We start from the raw sequence: 18,464 nt of genomic DNA, 5'->3' as shown, positions 1-18,464 counted from the left end.
GGCGGTTCTGGGATGCCTAAGTAGGTTATGCTTAAGTTAGACTCAAAATTTTTAGGGAATCTTAGGGACACTATCAATTACCACTGAGCCCTAAACATACATTCATGTAACAGATGTAAGTGTCCCACTGCCTCTGGGAGCAACTGTCTTGAACCAATAGGTAAAGAAACTAAAGAAACAACATACACCTAGTAAATAGTATTTGTAAAAAAGGAAAGTGGGGGGAAGGAAGGAAGGGAGGAGGGAGGGGGAGGGAAGGGAGGGGGAGGGGAGGGGAGGGGAAGGGGAGGGGAGGGGAGGGGAAGGGGAGGGGGAGGGGAGGGGAGGGGGAGGGGAGGGGAGGGGGAGGGGAGGGGAGGGGGAGGGGGGGAGGGAGGGGAGGGGAGGGAGGGAAAGGGGAGGGGGAGGGGAGGGGGAGGGGGGAGGGGAGGGAAAGGGATGGGGAGGGGAAGGGGAGGGGGAGGGGGAGGGGAGGGGAGGCGGAGGGGAGGGAGAAAAGTATAAACTACTCCTTGAAATTAGTTCTAAGGAAAAAAAATGCTTTTGTCAGAATATAAAAACGATGTAACTAAAAAAAATTATTTATGCTTTAGTTGTCATTAAACTGAAAAACACCTTTAATGCCAAGCATTTTGGGTAAGTTGCTCCACTCTGGTACCTTCCTTCGCATGGCCATTCTCTTTAAGAGCAGTGTCTCTAGCACTGTGCTTTAACCTGGAAGCCACCAGAAATACAGGTGGAAATGAAGTACAGCTGTTAAAATATACTGAATATAAAACAAGAATATGAACGTTAGAGGCTGAATCAGCAGGTAACCAGAGAGCCTCCCTGAGAAAGGACTTAGAGCTCCATCAGGGTTTAAGACCAGTGTCCTTAACCTTCTCTGGGAATTAACCACCCTTTCTAATGGGAGCCACATACCCTCCCCTCAGAAAAAGGCACATAAGTGTATCTACACACAGGGGTTCTGAGATTTCCTGAGGCCCATCCATTACCTTCTAGGAGTTCACGGACCAGCTGAAGATCCCTGGGATTACGACAAGAGCTAGTTTCAGAAAATTAAGTGAGAAGAGGAGAGGCAAAAAATGCCATCTGTATGTGTGAAGGAGCACCGTATCTACACACACTTAAAATCACAAGCCTCAGGGCTTCCCTGGTGGCGCAGTGGTTGAGAATCTGCCTGCTAATGCAGGGGACATGGGTTCGAGCCCTGGTCTGGGAAGATCCCGCGTGCCGTGGAGCAACTAGGCCCGTGAGCCACAACTACTGAGCCTGCGCGTCTGGAGCCTGTGCTCCGCAACAAGAGAGGCCCCAACACTGAGAGGCCCGTGCACGGCGATGAAGAGTGGCCCCCGCTTGCCACAACTAGAGAAAGCCCTAGCATAGAAACGAAACCCAACACAGCCAAAAATAAAAATAAATAAATTAAAAAGAAGGCTCAACATTAAAAAAAAAAAAATCACAAGCCTTCAGAAGATAAAGCCAAGCATGACTTTGGTGTACATATTCAGACGGAAGTGCTGCAAATATTTTGCCTAAGAAACCTCAGAATCCAGTGGGCCCTGAAAAATTATTGAGCCCGTGACCCCCTCTCTGCATCCCTAGTGTAGTCTCCCCTTCTTGGTTTGCTTGGTCCCGAGTTCATCTCTGGTACCACAGGGGCTGGATGCTCCAAGGGCAAGGAGCACTCTGAGGAAGCAGCAACAACACGCTTCAGGGCTGGGGATGAATGAAATGACATCTGGGCAGCTTCAAGGAATTTTTTATTTTAATGGGTGAAGGTTTGAGCTCTCGTGTCACACAGACTGGGGCCTGAACTGTCACTTACTATTGGGGTTATCTTTCTGCTGTGTGACCCTGATCCTCTGCAAGGCCCAGCTTATTAACCTGGAAACGGGATAAAGTCACCTACCTCCTGGGGTTCCAGGCAGAACTAGTGAGGCGGGGTGTGTAAAGACCTGAGCTTGGTGTCTGGTACAGAGAGAGCACTGACTAAACAAAGACACTTACTGAGGAATCGGTAAGATCGGGCCCGTATTTCTGTTGCCAGTGAATTTTATACTTAAGAGGACAGTTTTTGTTTTATAAAATTTAATCCCAAGAATAATGCATGGTTACAATAAAAGAAATCAAATAATATTTAAGTGTTTCAAGTAGAAAGTTAAAGAACTAACTCCTCTCCCCCTCCCCCCATGAGATAACCACTGCTCTACCAGGAGGGTAAAGACAGCCCCTCTGGACTGTTTACAAATGAAGGTACAAATAGGAGCATGTCCATTCCCCTCAAAGCCAGGATCACACGGTCTCTACTCCAGGCTCACATCCCCTAATAGCTCATCTCAGTATTTTTTATTTTTTATTTTTTTTTGCGGTACGCGGGCCTCTCACTGTTGTGGCCTCTCCCGTTGCGGGGCACAGGCTCCGGACCCGTAGGCTCAGCAGCCATGGCTCACGGGACAAGCCACTCCGCGGCATGTGGGATCTTCCCAGACCGGGGCACGAACCCATGTCCCCTGCATCTGCAGGCGGACTCTCAACCACTGCGCCACCAGGGAAGCCCCCTCATCTCAGTATTTTAAAAAATCTTTTAATTCAGCTTCTTTATATATACACACATCAATATGAATGAATATTCATTCAACACATAATTACTGAGCACCTACTATGTTGCCAGGCACTGGTCTAGGGGTTTGGGACACATGAATGAACAAACAGACAAGATCTCACTCTTGTGGAGCTTACAGTCTTTCTGGAGGAAACAGATAAGAGACAATAAGCATAGAGAATTCCCTGGTGGTCCAGTGGTTAGGGCTCTGTGCTTTCACTGCCGAGGGCCTGGGTTCAGTTCCTGGTCATGGAACTAAGATCCCACAAGCTGCGAGACTCATGTAACAGACAAGAAAATCACATACTATCTTAGAAAGTGAAAAGTACTATTTAAAAAAAAATAAAGGACATTCAGGCAGATCCGGGGCAGGGGGTAGTTACACATACTGGTCAGGTGAGGTCTTACGGAGAAGGGATACGAGAGCAAACCTCGAAGGATATGAGGAATGAGGCCTGCAGACGTCTAAGGGCAAAGGCCCCAAAGCAGGAGGGGCGCCAGCAGGGATGGGAGACTGAAGGTGGAGTCACCGCAGACGAGGAGCCTTAGGAGGACTGGGGCCTCTACCGGAGTGAAATGGGGAGCCTTCGCAGGTTCTGAGCAGAGAAGACACGCTTCTTGAGCTTCCCTTTAAAAGACTCTCTGGCTCTGAGTGCAGAGCAGACAGGGGATGGGGGGAGACCAGTCAGGAGACTGCTGTACTGACCCAGGTAAGAGGTAATGGAGGCGTGGACAGGGGTGGTGGCAGTGGAGGAGGCGGGGACAACGGTCACATTCTGGACCAGACACAATTTCATGTAATGTAAAAATCTAAATATGCTCGCTTAAAAATGTTAACTTCTTATTTTGAAATAATTTTGAACGATTTCAGACTTACAGGCCCTATATGTTAGCGTTACGTTGCATGAGCTTGGGCCTGGGTCCTTACATCTGGCCTCTCTCCACACACACACACACACACAGGTGTGCACACACACACCCCCACACACAGAGGTGTGCACACCCACACTCATACTGTCTGGCATCAACCCTTCACCCATTCATTTTAGCATTCATTGGTGATTCTTGATTCTTATGTAAAACAATGATTACTATGGTGGCTGCCAAATTTTCTAATTCTTTCTGCATCTATTAGTTCACATTCTACTGTAAGGAATGGTTTTCCCATAGCTATTTTTATGTTATACTGATACCTCCTCTTTCTTTCTTTCTTCTTTTATTTATTTCAGTCAGTATGGACACGTGGATTACGATGGTTTCTGTGGGCTGTAATCCATTACTATCACATTTATCTTGGTGCTCAATGGTCCCAGGCTTGGCTGACAGGAGCCAAACTGGCTTCTGTGTCCATGGCACACCGCCCCATCATTCTGTGAGCACTTCCCTTGCTTTGGCCTGAGAAGATGTTCCAGGTTCACCTTGTACTTTCTCTGCCCATGTTCTGGAACCAGCCATTTCTCCAAGGAGCCTAGTTCTTGTTAGTGAGAATGCTGTTTAAAAACAAAGATGGGGACAAGAGACGCACTCATTGTTCCTGGAGTCTCACTGCTTGTAGACCATCTCAGCAGACGGAGTTGGGACATGTGTGCACATGGGTATGTGTATACACACTTGCATCTATTTCTATATCTATCTGCATATACATATCAAAAACAATTAGCTCATACTGATACTGCCAGTTTCAATCCAACACCAAGGGTTTATTCTAGCCTTTTCCTTCTGTTTGGTAATGTCCCTCTTCAAAAGGGAGAAATCTGGTTCCCATTATCTGCAATTTACTTCCTTATTTCCTCAATCCTAGAATACATATAAAGCCGTTTCAGAACTGTTAACCCATACCTTCTATGAAAAACTGGCAAACTACCAAGAGGTTAAATATTTATGCACAGGTATAACAATCCTTAGCCCAAGGATCTAGAGTCACAATGCTGTGTTCAAAGGTTACTAGGGTTAGCTCTCCATCCCTTCCCCAAAGTGTGGTTACATTATTCATTTGAAATACAGTTAGGTTTATTTATTTCTGTTTGCATTCCTTTTTTAAAAAAAATCCACTCTAGTCGACTGTATTTATTTTTTGCATACATGAAACATTACCATGGTTCTAAAAGTCAAAACTAAACAAAAAGGTATTCTGAGAGACACATCCCCCTCCCTATACACATCCACCCTACCCTATTCCCACCTACCTCCCTCTAACCAATTTCTTTGTTTCAGGTTTCATCTTTTCTGTGTGTTTCCTCTACAAATGAGAAGAGAACAGATATTCTTTATCTCCTTTCTTACAAAAGAGGAAGCATATTAAGGATACTCTTACACTTTGGTTTTTTTCTCTTAACAATGTATCCTAGAAATCACTTCAAATGAGTCATAGAGGTCTTTCTCATTCTTTTATAGAGATGAGAAAAAGCAGTGGTGTGGCTCCACTGTGTGGCTGTATCATAATTTATTCAATCACTCTCCTCTGCACAGGCACTGAGGTTACTTCCAGTATTTTGCAATTACAAACAAGCTGTGATTAATAATCTTGTGCATGTGTATTTTCATATTGTTGGAGGTGTGTCTTCAGGGTAAATACCTGGAAGTAGTACTGCTGGTTCAGAAGGTAAGTGCGTACAGAGCCTTACCAGACGCTGCCGAAGTCCCTCCAAGATGGTCGCACCAATTTGCATTCCCACTAGCAATGTACGATGGTGGCTGTTTCCTTACAGGCTCACCAACAGAATGGGTTGTTATACTTTTTAATTTTTGCAAATCTGGTAGGTGAGAAATGGCACCTCGGTGCAGTTTTAATTTGCATTTCTCTAATTATGGGTATGGTTGAACATCTTTTCGTATGTTTAAGTACCACTTTTATATCTTTTCAGAGGTTAATTGTCTGCCTCTTTTCCTCATGTTCTATTCTATTTTTGGTCTTTTTACCCTTTTTAAGAGTTAAAAAACGATCTTAGGTATACTAGCCCTGTATCTGTGATACACGGTGCAAACATTTTCTCCCAGCGTGTAGGCTGCCTTCTGACTTTGTGATTTTTTTTTGCCACCTAAATTTTTTCCTTTTTATGGTAGAGGCCCTGTTGATTTTAGATCCTACCTTTATCACACGTAAATTTTTAAATGTAATTGAGTCTACTTCTAGTCTATTTTATTCTACGAGCCTATTTGTCCATCCACGAGCCCGCACCACACAGTTTTGGTTTGTTTTTCACACAGTTTTAATTATAGAGGCTTTAGAGTATGTTTCAATGTCTGACAGGGCAAGATCCCCTGGTAGCTTTTCTTTTTTGGTTTCCTATCCTTTCTGCATGCTTCTTTTCCAAATGAAGTTTAATATCAGCTAAAATGAAACTTTTTAATGAATGTATTATATTTGTTCACATTTATTGATAAGACTGATACATGTGGTCTCAACTTGGTCACATGATTGTATAGTTATTATGTGCATCGTATTTCCAATGCTTCTTTCTCTAAGTGACGTTTTCTTTGCTTGCTCACTCGTTTATTGGTTGATTGATTAATTGTATTTAGGAAGGTTTATATTTTTGTTCTCACGTTTACCCTTGTACTTACACATTTTAATGCCCTTAGACACCCATGTTCTTAGATACTATTTTAGCATTTTGTTCGTCAATTTTTAATGGCATCCTTTAAACCTTACCTCTTACATATATAAAAATCAATGAGCTCATTCTACTGTCATCTTTACCTATTCCTTCCCCCATTTTTTGTTGAGATTATTTTTACTGTGTTAGAATACGTAACATTTATATATTATTACTTTACCCTCATCACCTCTGTTTTAGTCTTAGATCAGCAATTAAATACATTATATGCTCACTATGAGTCCTTAGGCTGAAGTTTCCCCACTCATCTCATTGTTGCATGAATCTCATTCTCCAGTAGACTCCTCAACATGGGCTAATGGGTAGAGAATTCTTGCATGTTTAAAATGGTTTTTCTCTGATACTTGAAAGACATATATACCTTTGATTCATACTTTCTTTGAAAATGCTGCTCCATCATTGCCTTGCTTTATATATTGTTTTTGAGACATCCGATGGCAGTCTAATTCTTTTGCCTTGTAAGTTATTTGATGTTTTGCTTGGAAGCCTTGAGGATCTTTTTCTTTATCTCTGAAGTCAGATAGTATTATCAGAATACATCTTAGACTTGATTGTTGCTGGTCAATTTTCCCAAGTACCCAGTGAGATCTTTCAATGTGCAAATTTAGACCTTCATTTGTAGGAATTCTTCTTAGATTACAGTTTTACATATTGGTTCTGTTCCATTATTTTGTTCTCCTTCTTCATGGCCTCCAATTATATATGTGTTGTCTCTTCTCTGTCTGTGCCTCACTTTAACCACTTTCTCTATGAACCTTTCTACTTCTTTCTTCATCTGATTTTCACTCTCTTGGTTGTTTCTTAGCCTTTCTTCAGTGCCCTTTATTAAATGTCGTTTGAATCTATTTTTCCTTGAGCATCTTGAAATTTAGTCTTAATTTGAGATAATTTTATCATTTTTTCCTCAGTACAGTAAATCCTTTTCATTGCTTCATCTTTTTGCCAGTTTCTGTTTTTAATTTCTGAACTCCTGACTTAAGGATTTGTCTTTTCACCTCTCCAAATGCTTGGGGGTATTAAAATCAGTTTGGAGTGCTGGCTGTGTTAAATAGCTTTCTTCTGCTTTGTGGTTTTTGCTTCCTTGGTGGTGGGGGCTATGTGTATGGGGGATTTCTTTAGTTGAAGTGTTTATTCCTTCAACATTTTATTATGAAAAATTTCAAACATCTAAAAAGTTGAAAGAATTGTCGGGTAAACACCTGTATTCTCATGAGCTAGATTCTATACCTGTTATCATTTTGTTCTATTGCTTTATCACATATATATTCATCTATCTGTCCATTCATTCACCTTATTTTTTGGAAGAGTTTGAAAGTTGCAGACATTAGTATATTTCATCCCTAAACACGAAGGCAAGCATATCATTAAGCAGTTTAATGTTTGTTAAAAAAATGTTTTCTGAGGTAAAATTTGCCTCCAATAAAGTACATAAATCTTTAGAATGTACCATTCTCGGAATTTTGGCAACTGCACACAACCATATAAGCCACACCTCTGTCAAAATGCAGAACCCTTCCACCACCGCACAATGTTTCCTCATGCCCTTCCCAACCCATGCCTGCTCTAAGCCTCCCAGGGGAAGTGCTGTTCTGATTTTTATTCACCTTAGTTTTGGCTCATTCTAAAACATCACGTAATGCAATCATACAGTATGTACTCTTTTGTATGATGCATTTTTCCCTCAGCAAAGGTTAACAGTGGGTGTGCAAGTGACAGCTCATTAGGATTTGTTTGTTTTTTACTCACACATAATTCGGAGTGTGGGTGTTCTTGGTCTCTCAGCCGTGTTTAACGTATGGTTTTTGTAGTTTTATTTGTTCTTGTTTTTCCATATTGTTTGGAAGATATGTGGAGAGACTTGAATTTAAATAACCATTCATAACATTTCTGAGTGTGAACATTTTCAAACATAAAGGAAGACAGATTGCTTAATAACCACCTAAATTTAAAAATTATCAAAATTTTGCCATACCTGCTTTATTTATCCCTCCGTTTTCTTTGTTGAAGTATTTTTAAGGCAAACCTCATACATCATGTCGTTTGAGCTCTACATACTGAAGCATGTGCCTCTAAAAAACAGATCTTTTGTTTTATAACCATGAGAATGTTATTAATCCTAACAAAATTACCAACAATTCCTTGGTATCCTTTGAAATTCAGACCATGTACAGCTCCTCTGGATTGCTTAGAAAACATTCTTTTACAGTTGTTTTTTTGAATCAGGATCCAGACAAGGTCCACACGTCACATACTGCTGTTAAGCCTTTTAAGCACTCCATCCTCTCCATTTTCCCCACATTAAGTTAGTTGTCCTGTAGAATGTCCCATATTCCCTTGACTTTTACTTTTTGACCTTTTTTTTAAACCTCAGAGTCTTTAATCACTAATAAGTCTCCATTCATATCACTGCCATTGCAACAAACATTTCTAGAACCACTTTTTGAAACTGAGTTTGATAAACTGTTCTGAATAGTCTTTTAACATACTTCTTAAAGCAGCAGTTCTCAAACATTTCGGTCTCAGGACCTTTCTACACTCTTGAAAATTATTGAGGACCTCAAGCAACTTTTGTTTCTGTAGAATACAGTTGTCAATATTTACCATATTAGAAATAAAACAGAAATGTTTAAACCACAAGACTACAGGAGCCAACAGGTGCCCACATGATGATGTCATCCCTCACGATGTAGCCTCTGGAAAACTCCACTGTGAACTTGTGAACGAACAAAAGTGACAAGGGAAAGCGATGTCTGAGTATCACCATAAAAACACTTTTGACTCTGTGGACCTCCTGAATGGGTCTCTGTAACTCCTTGTTGCCAAACCATAATTTGAGAACTGCTGTTGTAAAGAATGGGTCTGATGTTTGGAAATAAATGTCCTTTGGAACCAGGTTTGGCAAACCAATTTTTTATGTCTCAAAAGTGAAGCAGCACCATAAACACTGACTTTTCTTATAAATCTTATAAGATGGCACTTAACAAAGAATTCTGATAATATCCTGTGCTGTGACAAAACATGGGTACAGATTCATGAAGTGATTGCTGTAGCATCAGAGAGTTTTAGCACTGGATGGTCTCAAGAAATTTCCGAAGGACAACTGAAGTTATTTCTGTCTTTGTATGTTTGGGAGAAACCTGTTTTACCACTTCAGAATTGTTAGTGGGGTGTAAATTAGTGCAACCGTTGAGGGAAACAGTTGGCATTTTCATGGGAAGTTGAATATTTGCATGCCCTAAACCAGGGTTTCTCAACTTTGGCACTTTAATTTGGGGCTGGACAATCCTTTGAAGTGAGGACTGTCCTGCTCATTGCAGGATGTTGAGCAGCATCTCTGGTCTCTACTCACTAGATGCCAGCGACACCCCTCCCCCCACGTTATGACAGTTAAAAATGTTTCTAGACATCACCAAATGTCCCTTGGGAGACAAAACAATCACCCCTAGTCCAGAACCACTTCCCTAAACTAAGCATTCTTCTCCTGGGAGTCGCTCTAAGAAAAACCTTAGCCCATGGGTCCCCAGGAACACGAACAAGAATGTTCAAAGCAGGGCTTCCCTGGTGGTGCAGTGGTTAAGAGTCCAACTGCCGACGCAGGGGACACGGGTTCGTGCCCCGGTCCGGGAAGATCCCACATGCCGCAGAGCGGCTGGGCCCGTGAGCCGTGGCTGCTGAGCCTGTGCATTCGGAGCCTGTGCTCTGCAACGGGAGAGGCCACAACAGTGAGAGGCCCGCGTACCGCAAAAAAAAAAAAGAATGTTCAAAAAACAAAAAAACATAAACAAATCAATGACCACTGATAGAAAAATGTATAACTAAATTAGGATATATTCATATAATGGAATATTTCATATCAGCAAAATGAATAAGCTATTGTAGCTAAACCAACAATTTGAGTAGAATTTAGTTAAAAAATAAAAAAAAGAATGTTGAGTGAAAAAATTAAGTCCCTGAAGACAACATGTGATACCTTTTAAAAATCATTAAGATAAACAGGCAAAATTAAAGCACACACTATCCATATGTATTTAGGAATACATATATTGGTGTTAAGCCCTCCCTCAAAAAAGGAAAGAGAATGACCCACAAAGGGAGGGATGACAGTTCCTACAGGACAGGGGCCGGGGACACTCACAGGGAGGGAGGCTGCAGATAACGTTCTAGCTCTCGGGCTGGGGGGAAGGTTCACAAGTGTTCACTCTATTATTAAATAAACAAATACGAAAGGGCCACATCTGGATCAATGATGACAGAGTGATCATCAAGCAAGGATTCTGATCGATTTAACCGGAAGTTAAAATTTAAAACATCAAGTGCCCAGCCCTACCCACAGTCTGTGAGGCCCAGAGCCTGGTCCCTGCCTGTTCTGTTTCAGAAGTCTCACCTCCTCCCCCTCTTCCCTCGCTCCCTGCACTCCAGCCAGCCTAGCCTCCTCGGTGTGATCTGCACACAAACTGTCTTGGGCTCGGGTCTTTGATGCTGCGCTGCCTCTCATGGGCCCGGCTCCAGGCTCGCCTCACTTCCCACAGGTCTCTGCTCACAGAGGGGTACCCTGAGCCCCAGCTCCCCGTACCATGCCCTCCTCTCTCCAGCCCCTGTCTGGCTCTGCCCCCCACCATCATATTATGCAACACCTGGCTGGTCTCCCATCCATGAGTGCAATGCAGGCTCCATGAGTACACGGACTGTGGTCAATGCTGAACAGTGCCCAGCACTATGCCTTCCTCTCCTGGTGCTCAGTGTTTACTGAATAAATATATGAATGCTTTAGCAACCTAGCTCACAAAAGGGCCTGATGCTTGATCTGAGACGTATCAAAAAGGCCCACCTTCATTGGAACTCCAAGGGCACAATGGTTTAACATTATGCTTTTTGAAACGTGCTCCACAGATGACTCGAGACTCGGGTGGGAAATGTGGCGTTGGGGCTCTATCCCAGAGCTGCTGAATCAGAATTTCTGGGCTGCCTGCCAGGAATATGCATTTTCCACAAACTACACTGGTGATTCTTGGGCCTACTAAAGTTTGAGAACTACTGAACCCAGCAGAGAAATCAAGGCCCAAAACAGTTAAGCACTTTAGCTGTTCAACAGTCTTCCTACCTCATAGAGCGTGGGATGGAGTGAAATGAGATAATGTGTCTAAACGGTTTAAAACAGATGTGTCATTCAAAAACAAGGCATGAATATGTTAAAGAAACTGAGGGTTGGTAAAAAGTAGATTAAAGGGATTGATAAATGAGTTTTATCTGTTGTAAACCATATAATATATAAAGAAAGATTAATCTATAAAGTATTAAGGTATGTTTCAAATATCATGGTTGAAGTTTCATCTTTTTCTTCTTCTCTTACATTTTCATACCTAGTAGATCAGTAAAAAATTGTGGGTTAATATTTTAAATGCCAAAAGAAGCCAGCTGCTTGTTCTAGTCTGACTCAGTTAAGCTCTTACAATATTTTGACTGTTTGAAGAAAATTAATAATGGGATGTAAGGTGGTAGATTAACTGAAACTAAATATCAACACAGCTAGATTTATTTTTGGATGACTGAGCTCATCTCTTCAAAGAACGGGAACAGGATTTATTTTATCATGAGTTATTAACTTACACAACACCAAAACAGCCCCCGACCAGAGCGGAGAGAGCCAGCCCGAGTGTAGTTAAGGATTACGTAAGAGGCTGAAAGTTCAGATTTCATATTGGCCAGGACTTGGCCTGTCCAGGCTCCAGTCGATGACCCAAGGCTCACAAAGATGCCAGGAGAAGTTAAGGTGATAACCACCCTGAGAGTTCTAGAAGCAGGCTAGTTTCCTCTCCCCTGAGGAGCAGGTCCCCATTGCAGCCGTGGGGAGAAACCGGTACATCCAGAAGAGAAAGATGCTTTTCTGCGTCATTCGTGCATTCACTCAGCAAACACTGACTCAGCCCCGATCTGTCCTCCCTTCCCTCCTCCTGAGCCTGCGCTCCCTGTGGGTCCACAAGCAGGAAGCGGATACAATGCCTGGGCCTCCAGGTCAAGCACAGAGCCCAGGCCGGAGGTGACCGCTCCCACGTCTGATGGGCTCTGAAGCTCGATGTCTCCAGGCCAACAAGGAAAGGCAGGTTTAGCTTTCAGAGGAGCAAAATTGACCCCAAATCGCCTTAAAAGGTGCCAATTTGATATACAGTCCTCATTTTTTCCTTTCCCCTCTACATTGTGAAGAAGCTGTTGGTGACAGGCTGAGGCTCCCAGGTACAGATCTTCGTACATCTAAGGCACCCTGCTGCTTCCTGGCAGGGATTGCTTGGTGAAGGAGGAAACCAAAATGGGATCACCAAACCTGCCCTTTGTTCACAGAATGCTCTGGAGTTCAATGACTTTATGCCATTTTTCCATGTGTGTGCACAAAAAAATCCAAAAACCCCTCTGTGCTCACACTCCAAAACCAGAAGAGATCTACAGTGACAACAAAATCAGTGGAACATGCTGACCGTGGACACCAGGCCATGTTAACCAGAGCTGCTTCTGGACCCCTCTGTACACCAGTGTGGACACCAGGCCACTACATTTCACAATTCAAGTGACTCTTGGAAAAGGCTGTCCGGGGCTTCCCTGGTGGCGCAGTAGTTAAGAATCCGCCTGCCAATGCAGGGGACACGGGTTTGAGCCCTGGCCTGGGAAGATCCCACATGCCGTGGAGCAGCTAAGCCCATGACCACTGAGCCTGCACTCTAGAACCCACGAGCCACAACTACTGAGCCCGCGTGCCACAACTACTGAAGCCCGTGTGCCTAGAGCCCGTGCTCCACAACAAGAGAAAGCCACCGCAATGAGAAGCCTGCGCACCACAACAAAGAGTAGCTCCTGCTCGCCACAACTAGAGAAAGCCTGCGTACAGCAACGAAGATCCAGTGCAGCCAAAAATAAAATAAATAAAATAAATAAGTTTATTTAAAAAAGAAAGAAAGGAAAAGCTGTCTGCTCCACTGCTCCCAACACTGCCCTTCCTCCGCTGCCTCCGTGGCTTGGGCGAAAGCTTAAAAATATATTCTGGTATACGTGCAAGAATGATCATGCCACCATCATTTAAAAAGCAAAACCGGAAACAACCCAAACACACAATGACAGGCGAAAGAATAAAGTGTGTACGGTCACAGAATGAACTATTACATAACCATGAAGATGATCAAATTATCAGATACAACTACCAACATGGCTACATCTTAGAAACAATCACACAATATGACACTGCTCTTATAAAGTTCAAAATTCAACAAAACTCAATGACACATTACTTAGGGACACATGTCCATGTGGTAAACTCATACTTAAAAAATGAAAAGAAGGGGATGATAATCAGGATGGTGGTGATTTTGGGGGGAGAGGCAAGGACTGGGGAGAAGCACACACTGGTTATCTTCGGCTTCTTAGACTGGGTAGTGAGCTCATGTGTTTATCATTACACTTTTAAACTGACATACACATTACATATATTCCTCTGTATACATCAAATTACACAATGAAAAAAAAACAAGAAAAAATTACCCGCCTGGTGTCTGATCACCCAAGTCTTACTCACCAGCACTACGAAGTATAATCAGAGACGGGAGGAAGAGGCACCCTGGAGGCCTGGAAGCCGTGTCCTGGCTGCACGAGCCTGGAGAAACCACGACCTCCACTACCTCAGTTTCCTCATTTGTGAAATGGAACCCATCGGCGCTACCTACCTTGAGGGCCTCTACGAGGAGGAAAGGAGATGAGCGCTAGGTAAACAACAAGGCTCCGCGTGGTTCCGGGGGCAGGGGACATGTACTCTGTCATACGGATTGCCTTCTCGGCCCTTCCTCTCTTCCCCTGAGGAGTGACCTCCTCCACTCCACATGCTTCTCGGGGGCTGCCAAGGCAGGACCCACCCCCCAGGGGGAGGGACAACTTCAGGTTAGGCCAGCGGGAGTGTTTCTCCTGGGATATATGAGCACAGGCGCAGGATGAAAGGACGAAAGGCAGTTGAGGTCAAATCACTTGGGCCACAGAGTCCAAAAGGGACCTTGTCCTGCTCCTGACACCCCTGGAGTGAACCTGGTTTTTGTCCCTCCGGGCAGGGCAGCTCTATCTTCATGTCTGTGAGCATCCAGCATCATTAAAAAGCAAAACAAAGACAAAAGCCAACCCTTTTCTTGCTTAAGTTCATCAGAGCAGGTTTCTGTTGCCCGCACTCATGGAAGCCTGGCTGACTCAGGAGGAAACGCTGCTTTATTACAAAGCACGGGTGCACTTGAGGCTTCGGCCGAGCAGGCAGAGATGTCAGCAGAGACTGCGCACGTGTGTCCTGCTTCAGTGGCCTAGGTGGTCTCCCCATCAGTCTCACCTGCCTCCCAAAGCTTTCAGAGTGCACCACCTCCCAGGTTCACACAATTGACTTCAGAAGGATCTCCAGAAAACAAGTTTCACGCTTGCCTGGACCTCGTGCAGTGGCGCCCCGCTGCCTACAGCACGGCTCTCACACTGTCTCCACCGGCCACAGGGCACAGGTGACTAGCAAGGGGACGAGGGGAGGTGGCAGCCGCCGGTCCCGCTCTCCGCCCAGGTGAAAATTCCCTTCAACCTCAGAGAAGATGTGTGTGGTGACAGCAAGTGGCCTAGGAATCTGCAGTCTAATAAAATACCATCTTTAAAAGTAAAAGCCAAATAAAGCCATGATGTGAAAACTATGATTATCCACCTGGCAATTTAATTCCGAATCAGATCACCCACTGCTCTTCCTATAAACAGACACCACCTTGTGTGAATTCCCATGTCACCTAAGGAAGATGACAGCTTGTTGGCCAGATGCACAGTGATCTGAATTAGCCACTCATGGCAGTGTGTATAAAAGCGAATTCTGTCCTTGATCGAGCCCCTAAACTCTCATCATCAGTCTATTAAAACAGAAGCTCAGTGAGAAAGCAGATGAGGCTGACAGGTCGTTGTGAAATAAAAGCCCACTTTCTCAGGTGGAAGTAACTCTAATATCTTAGACCTGTTTGCCTAGAATCCTGTTCTCCCTGCTCATTCCTGTCAATGCCAAATCCCTACCTTCATCAGGAAATGGAGGCTCAATGACCCAGAAATAATTTGAGCAAACCCATCTCACTGTGGACACTTTCACTTTTATCTTCATTAACTCTTTGGTGCCTGTCAAGTATCCTGGAAGTGGGATTTATGTTTCAGCTGCTGGGTCTAGAGGATCTTAACATTTAGACAATTTGTACGCTTAACCGGGGCAGAAAATATTGCATGTTTTTCTAGACGTATACAAACTGTTTTCTTTTTCTAGCAAAAGAACACTGTGTTATCTCATTCGCTGTATTTTTTAACTGAAAGAATTTTAAAGAAAAGTAGCATGTTACCCAGATGAACGTCACCAATTTTGCCTCACATGTGAAATCCCGCCCAATTAACAATGCAACGTCTTTTCCTTTCTTAAGAGAAAAACACACATGCACACACAAGAAGCCTGCTCTCTTCAGGTGAGTGGACTGAGTGAATAGTCACTTGTCCTGGGTAACTACCTATTTATAAGAGTTTACAACGGTAAAACGCTGAAGTCCGGGGACTTCATACCAGGCCCCAGAGCAGCGGTGCTAGTGAGACGTAAAACAACACTCAGTCCTGAAGCTTGCCTTCCTGATGTCCATCAAAATCCACCACTCTTAACCAGTTAATTCTCCTTTTCTGTAAAACGTGGCGGCTCCTCAAAATCTGTGCTTGAGGAAGGGCTCCCCAAGCATGGGTATTAGTACCCAGAGCGCCAGAAAAGCACCTCATCACTCCAGAGCACCAGAAAAGCACCTCATCACTGCAGTCTCCGTGCCTTTCTAACTGCTACTATAATTTAGCATTTCTATTCTACCGTATTTCCCAAACACACCTGCCTTTGGTGAATTTATGTGAATACAAACATCAGTGATGAGGTCAGGAGGCCAACTTGCTCAGAGCAAACCCACATCAGAAACAACAAAATCAGACTTCCCTGGTGGCCCAGTGGTTAAGAATCCACCTTCTAATGCAGGGGATGTGGGTTCGAGCCCTGGTCGGGGAACTAAGATCCCACATGCCACAGGGTAACTAAGCCTGCATGCCGTAACTACTGAGCCCACGCACCAAAACTAGAGAGGAGCCTGCGTGCCGCAGCTAAGACCCGACACAGCCAAAAACAAACAAATTAATAAATAAATATTGAAAAAAAGAAAAGAAAAAGAAACAACAAAATCGGAAACCGTCAGTGATAAGCACTCAGACACTTTCTTCAAATACGGAATGGATTTTATAAATGATTTCCCATAGCAGGATCCAATAGGCGAGCATTCCTATTGTCTTTGGTACACTATAAGACAGGTTCACCAAAACACCATGAACTGATTCACAGGGGACAGGGTCTCACACTTTATTTCCTGTCTGGGTAACTCTTAGACGGGCTCTGCGATTTCGTTCAAAAGCATGTAGAACGTACTACAGAATGCCGGTAAAGAGAAATAACGCTGTTCACCATCAAACTGGGATTTAATTTCCATTCTAGAGCTCCGACCACACAGAAACAGGTTAACCTGGAGGCCAGTGTCCTTGCACGTGTCCCTACAAACAGGTCAGGCAGAACTTACGAGAAGCATGGCGGACGTCCCATTGGGTCTGGATAAGTGGATGGACATTTCAGGGAACATCCTGTCAATGCGGCTTATCACATCGTCAACATATCTGAGAGGGAGAAAGACACACAGGTGTAAGAGCTGGAGCCCTAGTCACAGAAATACAAACCTACAGTACGCTTTTCTTCTCAATTTAATTTTTCATTAGTGAAATACGTTTTTAAGAAGGCAGCTGGGATTTATAAGCCTTTTAAGGAAAAATACTACTCCCCAGTTCCCCCTCTTGCTTTTTAGTGATTTAGTGACCGCCATTTTTTTAGTGATTTCTGTTGGTATTTACTGCTGTATTTCCACATGATGTGTTTTTTTTTTTTTCAGTACGCGGGCCTCTCACTGCTGCGGCCTCTCCCGTTGCGGAGCACAGGCTCCAGACACGCAGGCTCAGCGGCCATGGCTCACGGACCCAGCCACTCCGCGGCACGTGGGATCCTCCCGGACCGGGGCACAAACCCGCGTCCCCTGCATCGGCAGGCAGACTCCCCAACCACTGCGCCACCAGGGAAGCCCCATGATGTGTTCTTAATGCCAGTTCTTGGTTGTTCATTTTAAGGTGTGACCTCGTGGCTTTCTTCTATAGACCAGAATTTAGTTCTGCCACCTTCCTGGCCACTGGGCTCCAATTACAGGGCCCCTCCCTCTGTCCTTCTGGTCTAGGGATGGAAGCAGCTTCCCGTTTTGCTCACCTCTGTTTGCCTTCCTGTTTCCTCTTTGGCTTCTCATCTCAATCACCTCAATAATCAAGTCTCTGGATTAAATTCCTTCTGTTTTAAATACCTGAAGTCATTCCTGTTTTTCTGGTTTGAGTCTAATTCAAACAACCTCACCATTTTTGCTTAAATCAGTATTTACTGTTTACATTCTAAAATATCTGCTATATATATATATTTTTAATAGCTGAGCTGCATAGTGGCTTGTGAGTATATTTATTTACTTGTACAGTTTTCTGTTTCACTGGATTTTCACTTGATTCATTTTCTGTGTACCTATTACAATTTTTTCCCTTAAACTCTCTACCTGACTCTAAAACTTCTCTGACTACGGTCAAACATATCAGACATATCAGTTTCCATTTTTTTCTTGGAAACATCCCTCTGAAAGGCAGTCTTCTGTTCTTCCGGCCCAAACGGAAGCTGTACCTATTACGATTTAATGATCATTGAGATTACTGACATTAAGCACTTAGCATGGCATAAACTTAGGGCTCCAAATTTATAAATACTCTTCCTGGTATATCATGGGCATCGTGGGCATGGTCTGCAAAACTGTCCTCTCTTAGCAGGAAGAATCCCTCCCACCCCCAATACCCCAGTGGAAGCTCACTGAGAAAACACCAACCCACAGCATCAACAGAGCTGGGTCTGGCTAAGATCCTCTGAGAATAAAATCACAGCAGCATTTGTGCTCACCGTCCAATCACACGGACACAAAAGGGATGTAGAATACGGTAGCTGAGATGCAAAACTATCTGTTAAGGATTTTTACATTGGATTTCGTATCTGTTGGATATGACAAATTAAATTAGATGTCCATTAGATCAGGGACACATAAAAGCTATGTTCTCTTGGGGGAAAGAGGGAG

The 18,464-nt window shown here is 43.7% G+C and overlaps 1 protein-coding gene across 1 annotated transcript in view; it reads right to left on the bottom strand.

Moving 5' to 3' along the window:
- MED27 (mediator complex subunit 27) overlaps nucleotides 1-18,464 on the bottom strand; it is a 207,645-nt gene that overhangs the window by 53,659 nt on the left and 135,522 nt on the right. The window contains exon 4 of the mRNA XM_082611957.1: nucleotides 16,842-16,935. Coding sequence (XP_082468083.1) covers nucleotides 16,842-16,935 — 94 coding nt within the window. The remainder of the gene's footprint in view (nucleotides 1-16,841; nucleotides 16,936-18,464) is intronic.

Source organism: Mesoplodon mirus (assembly GCF_964341445.2).
Source record: "Mesoplodon mirus genome assembly, chromosome: 1".
NCBI classification, from domain to species: domain Eukaryota; kingdom Metazoa; phylum Chordata; class Mammalia; order Artiodactyla; family Ziphiidae; genus Mesoplodon; species Mesoplodon mirus.
Note: the sequence above shows the minus strand (reverse complement) of the source record. Positions and strands in the feature narration are given on the sequence as shown.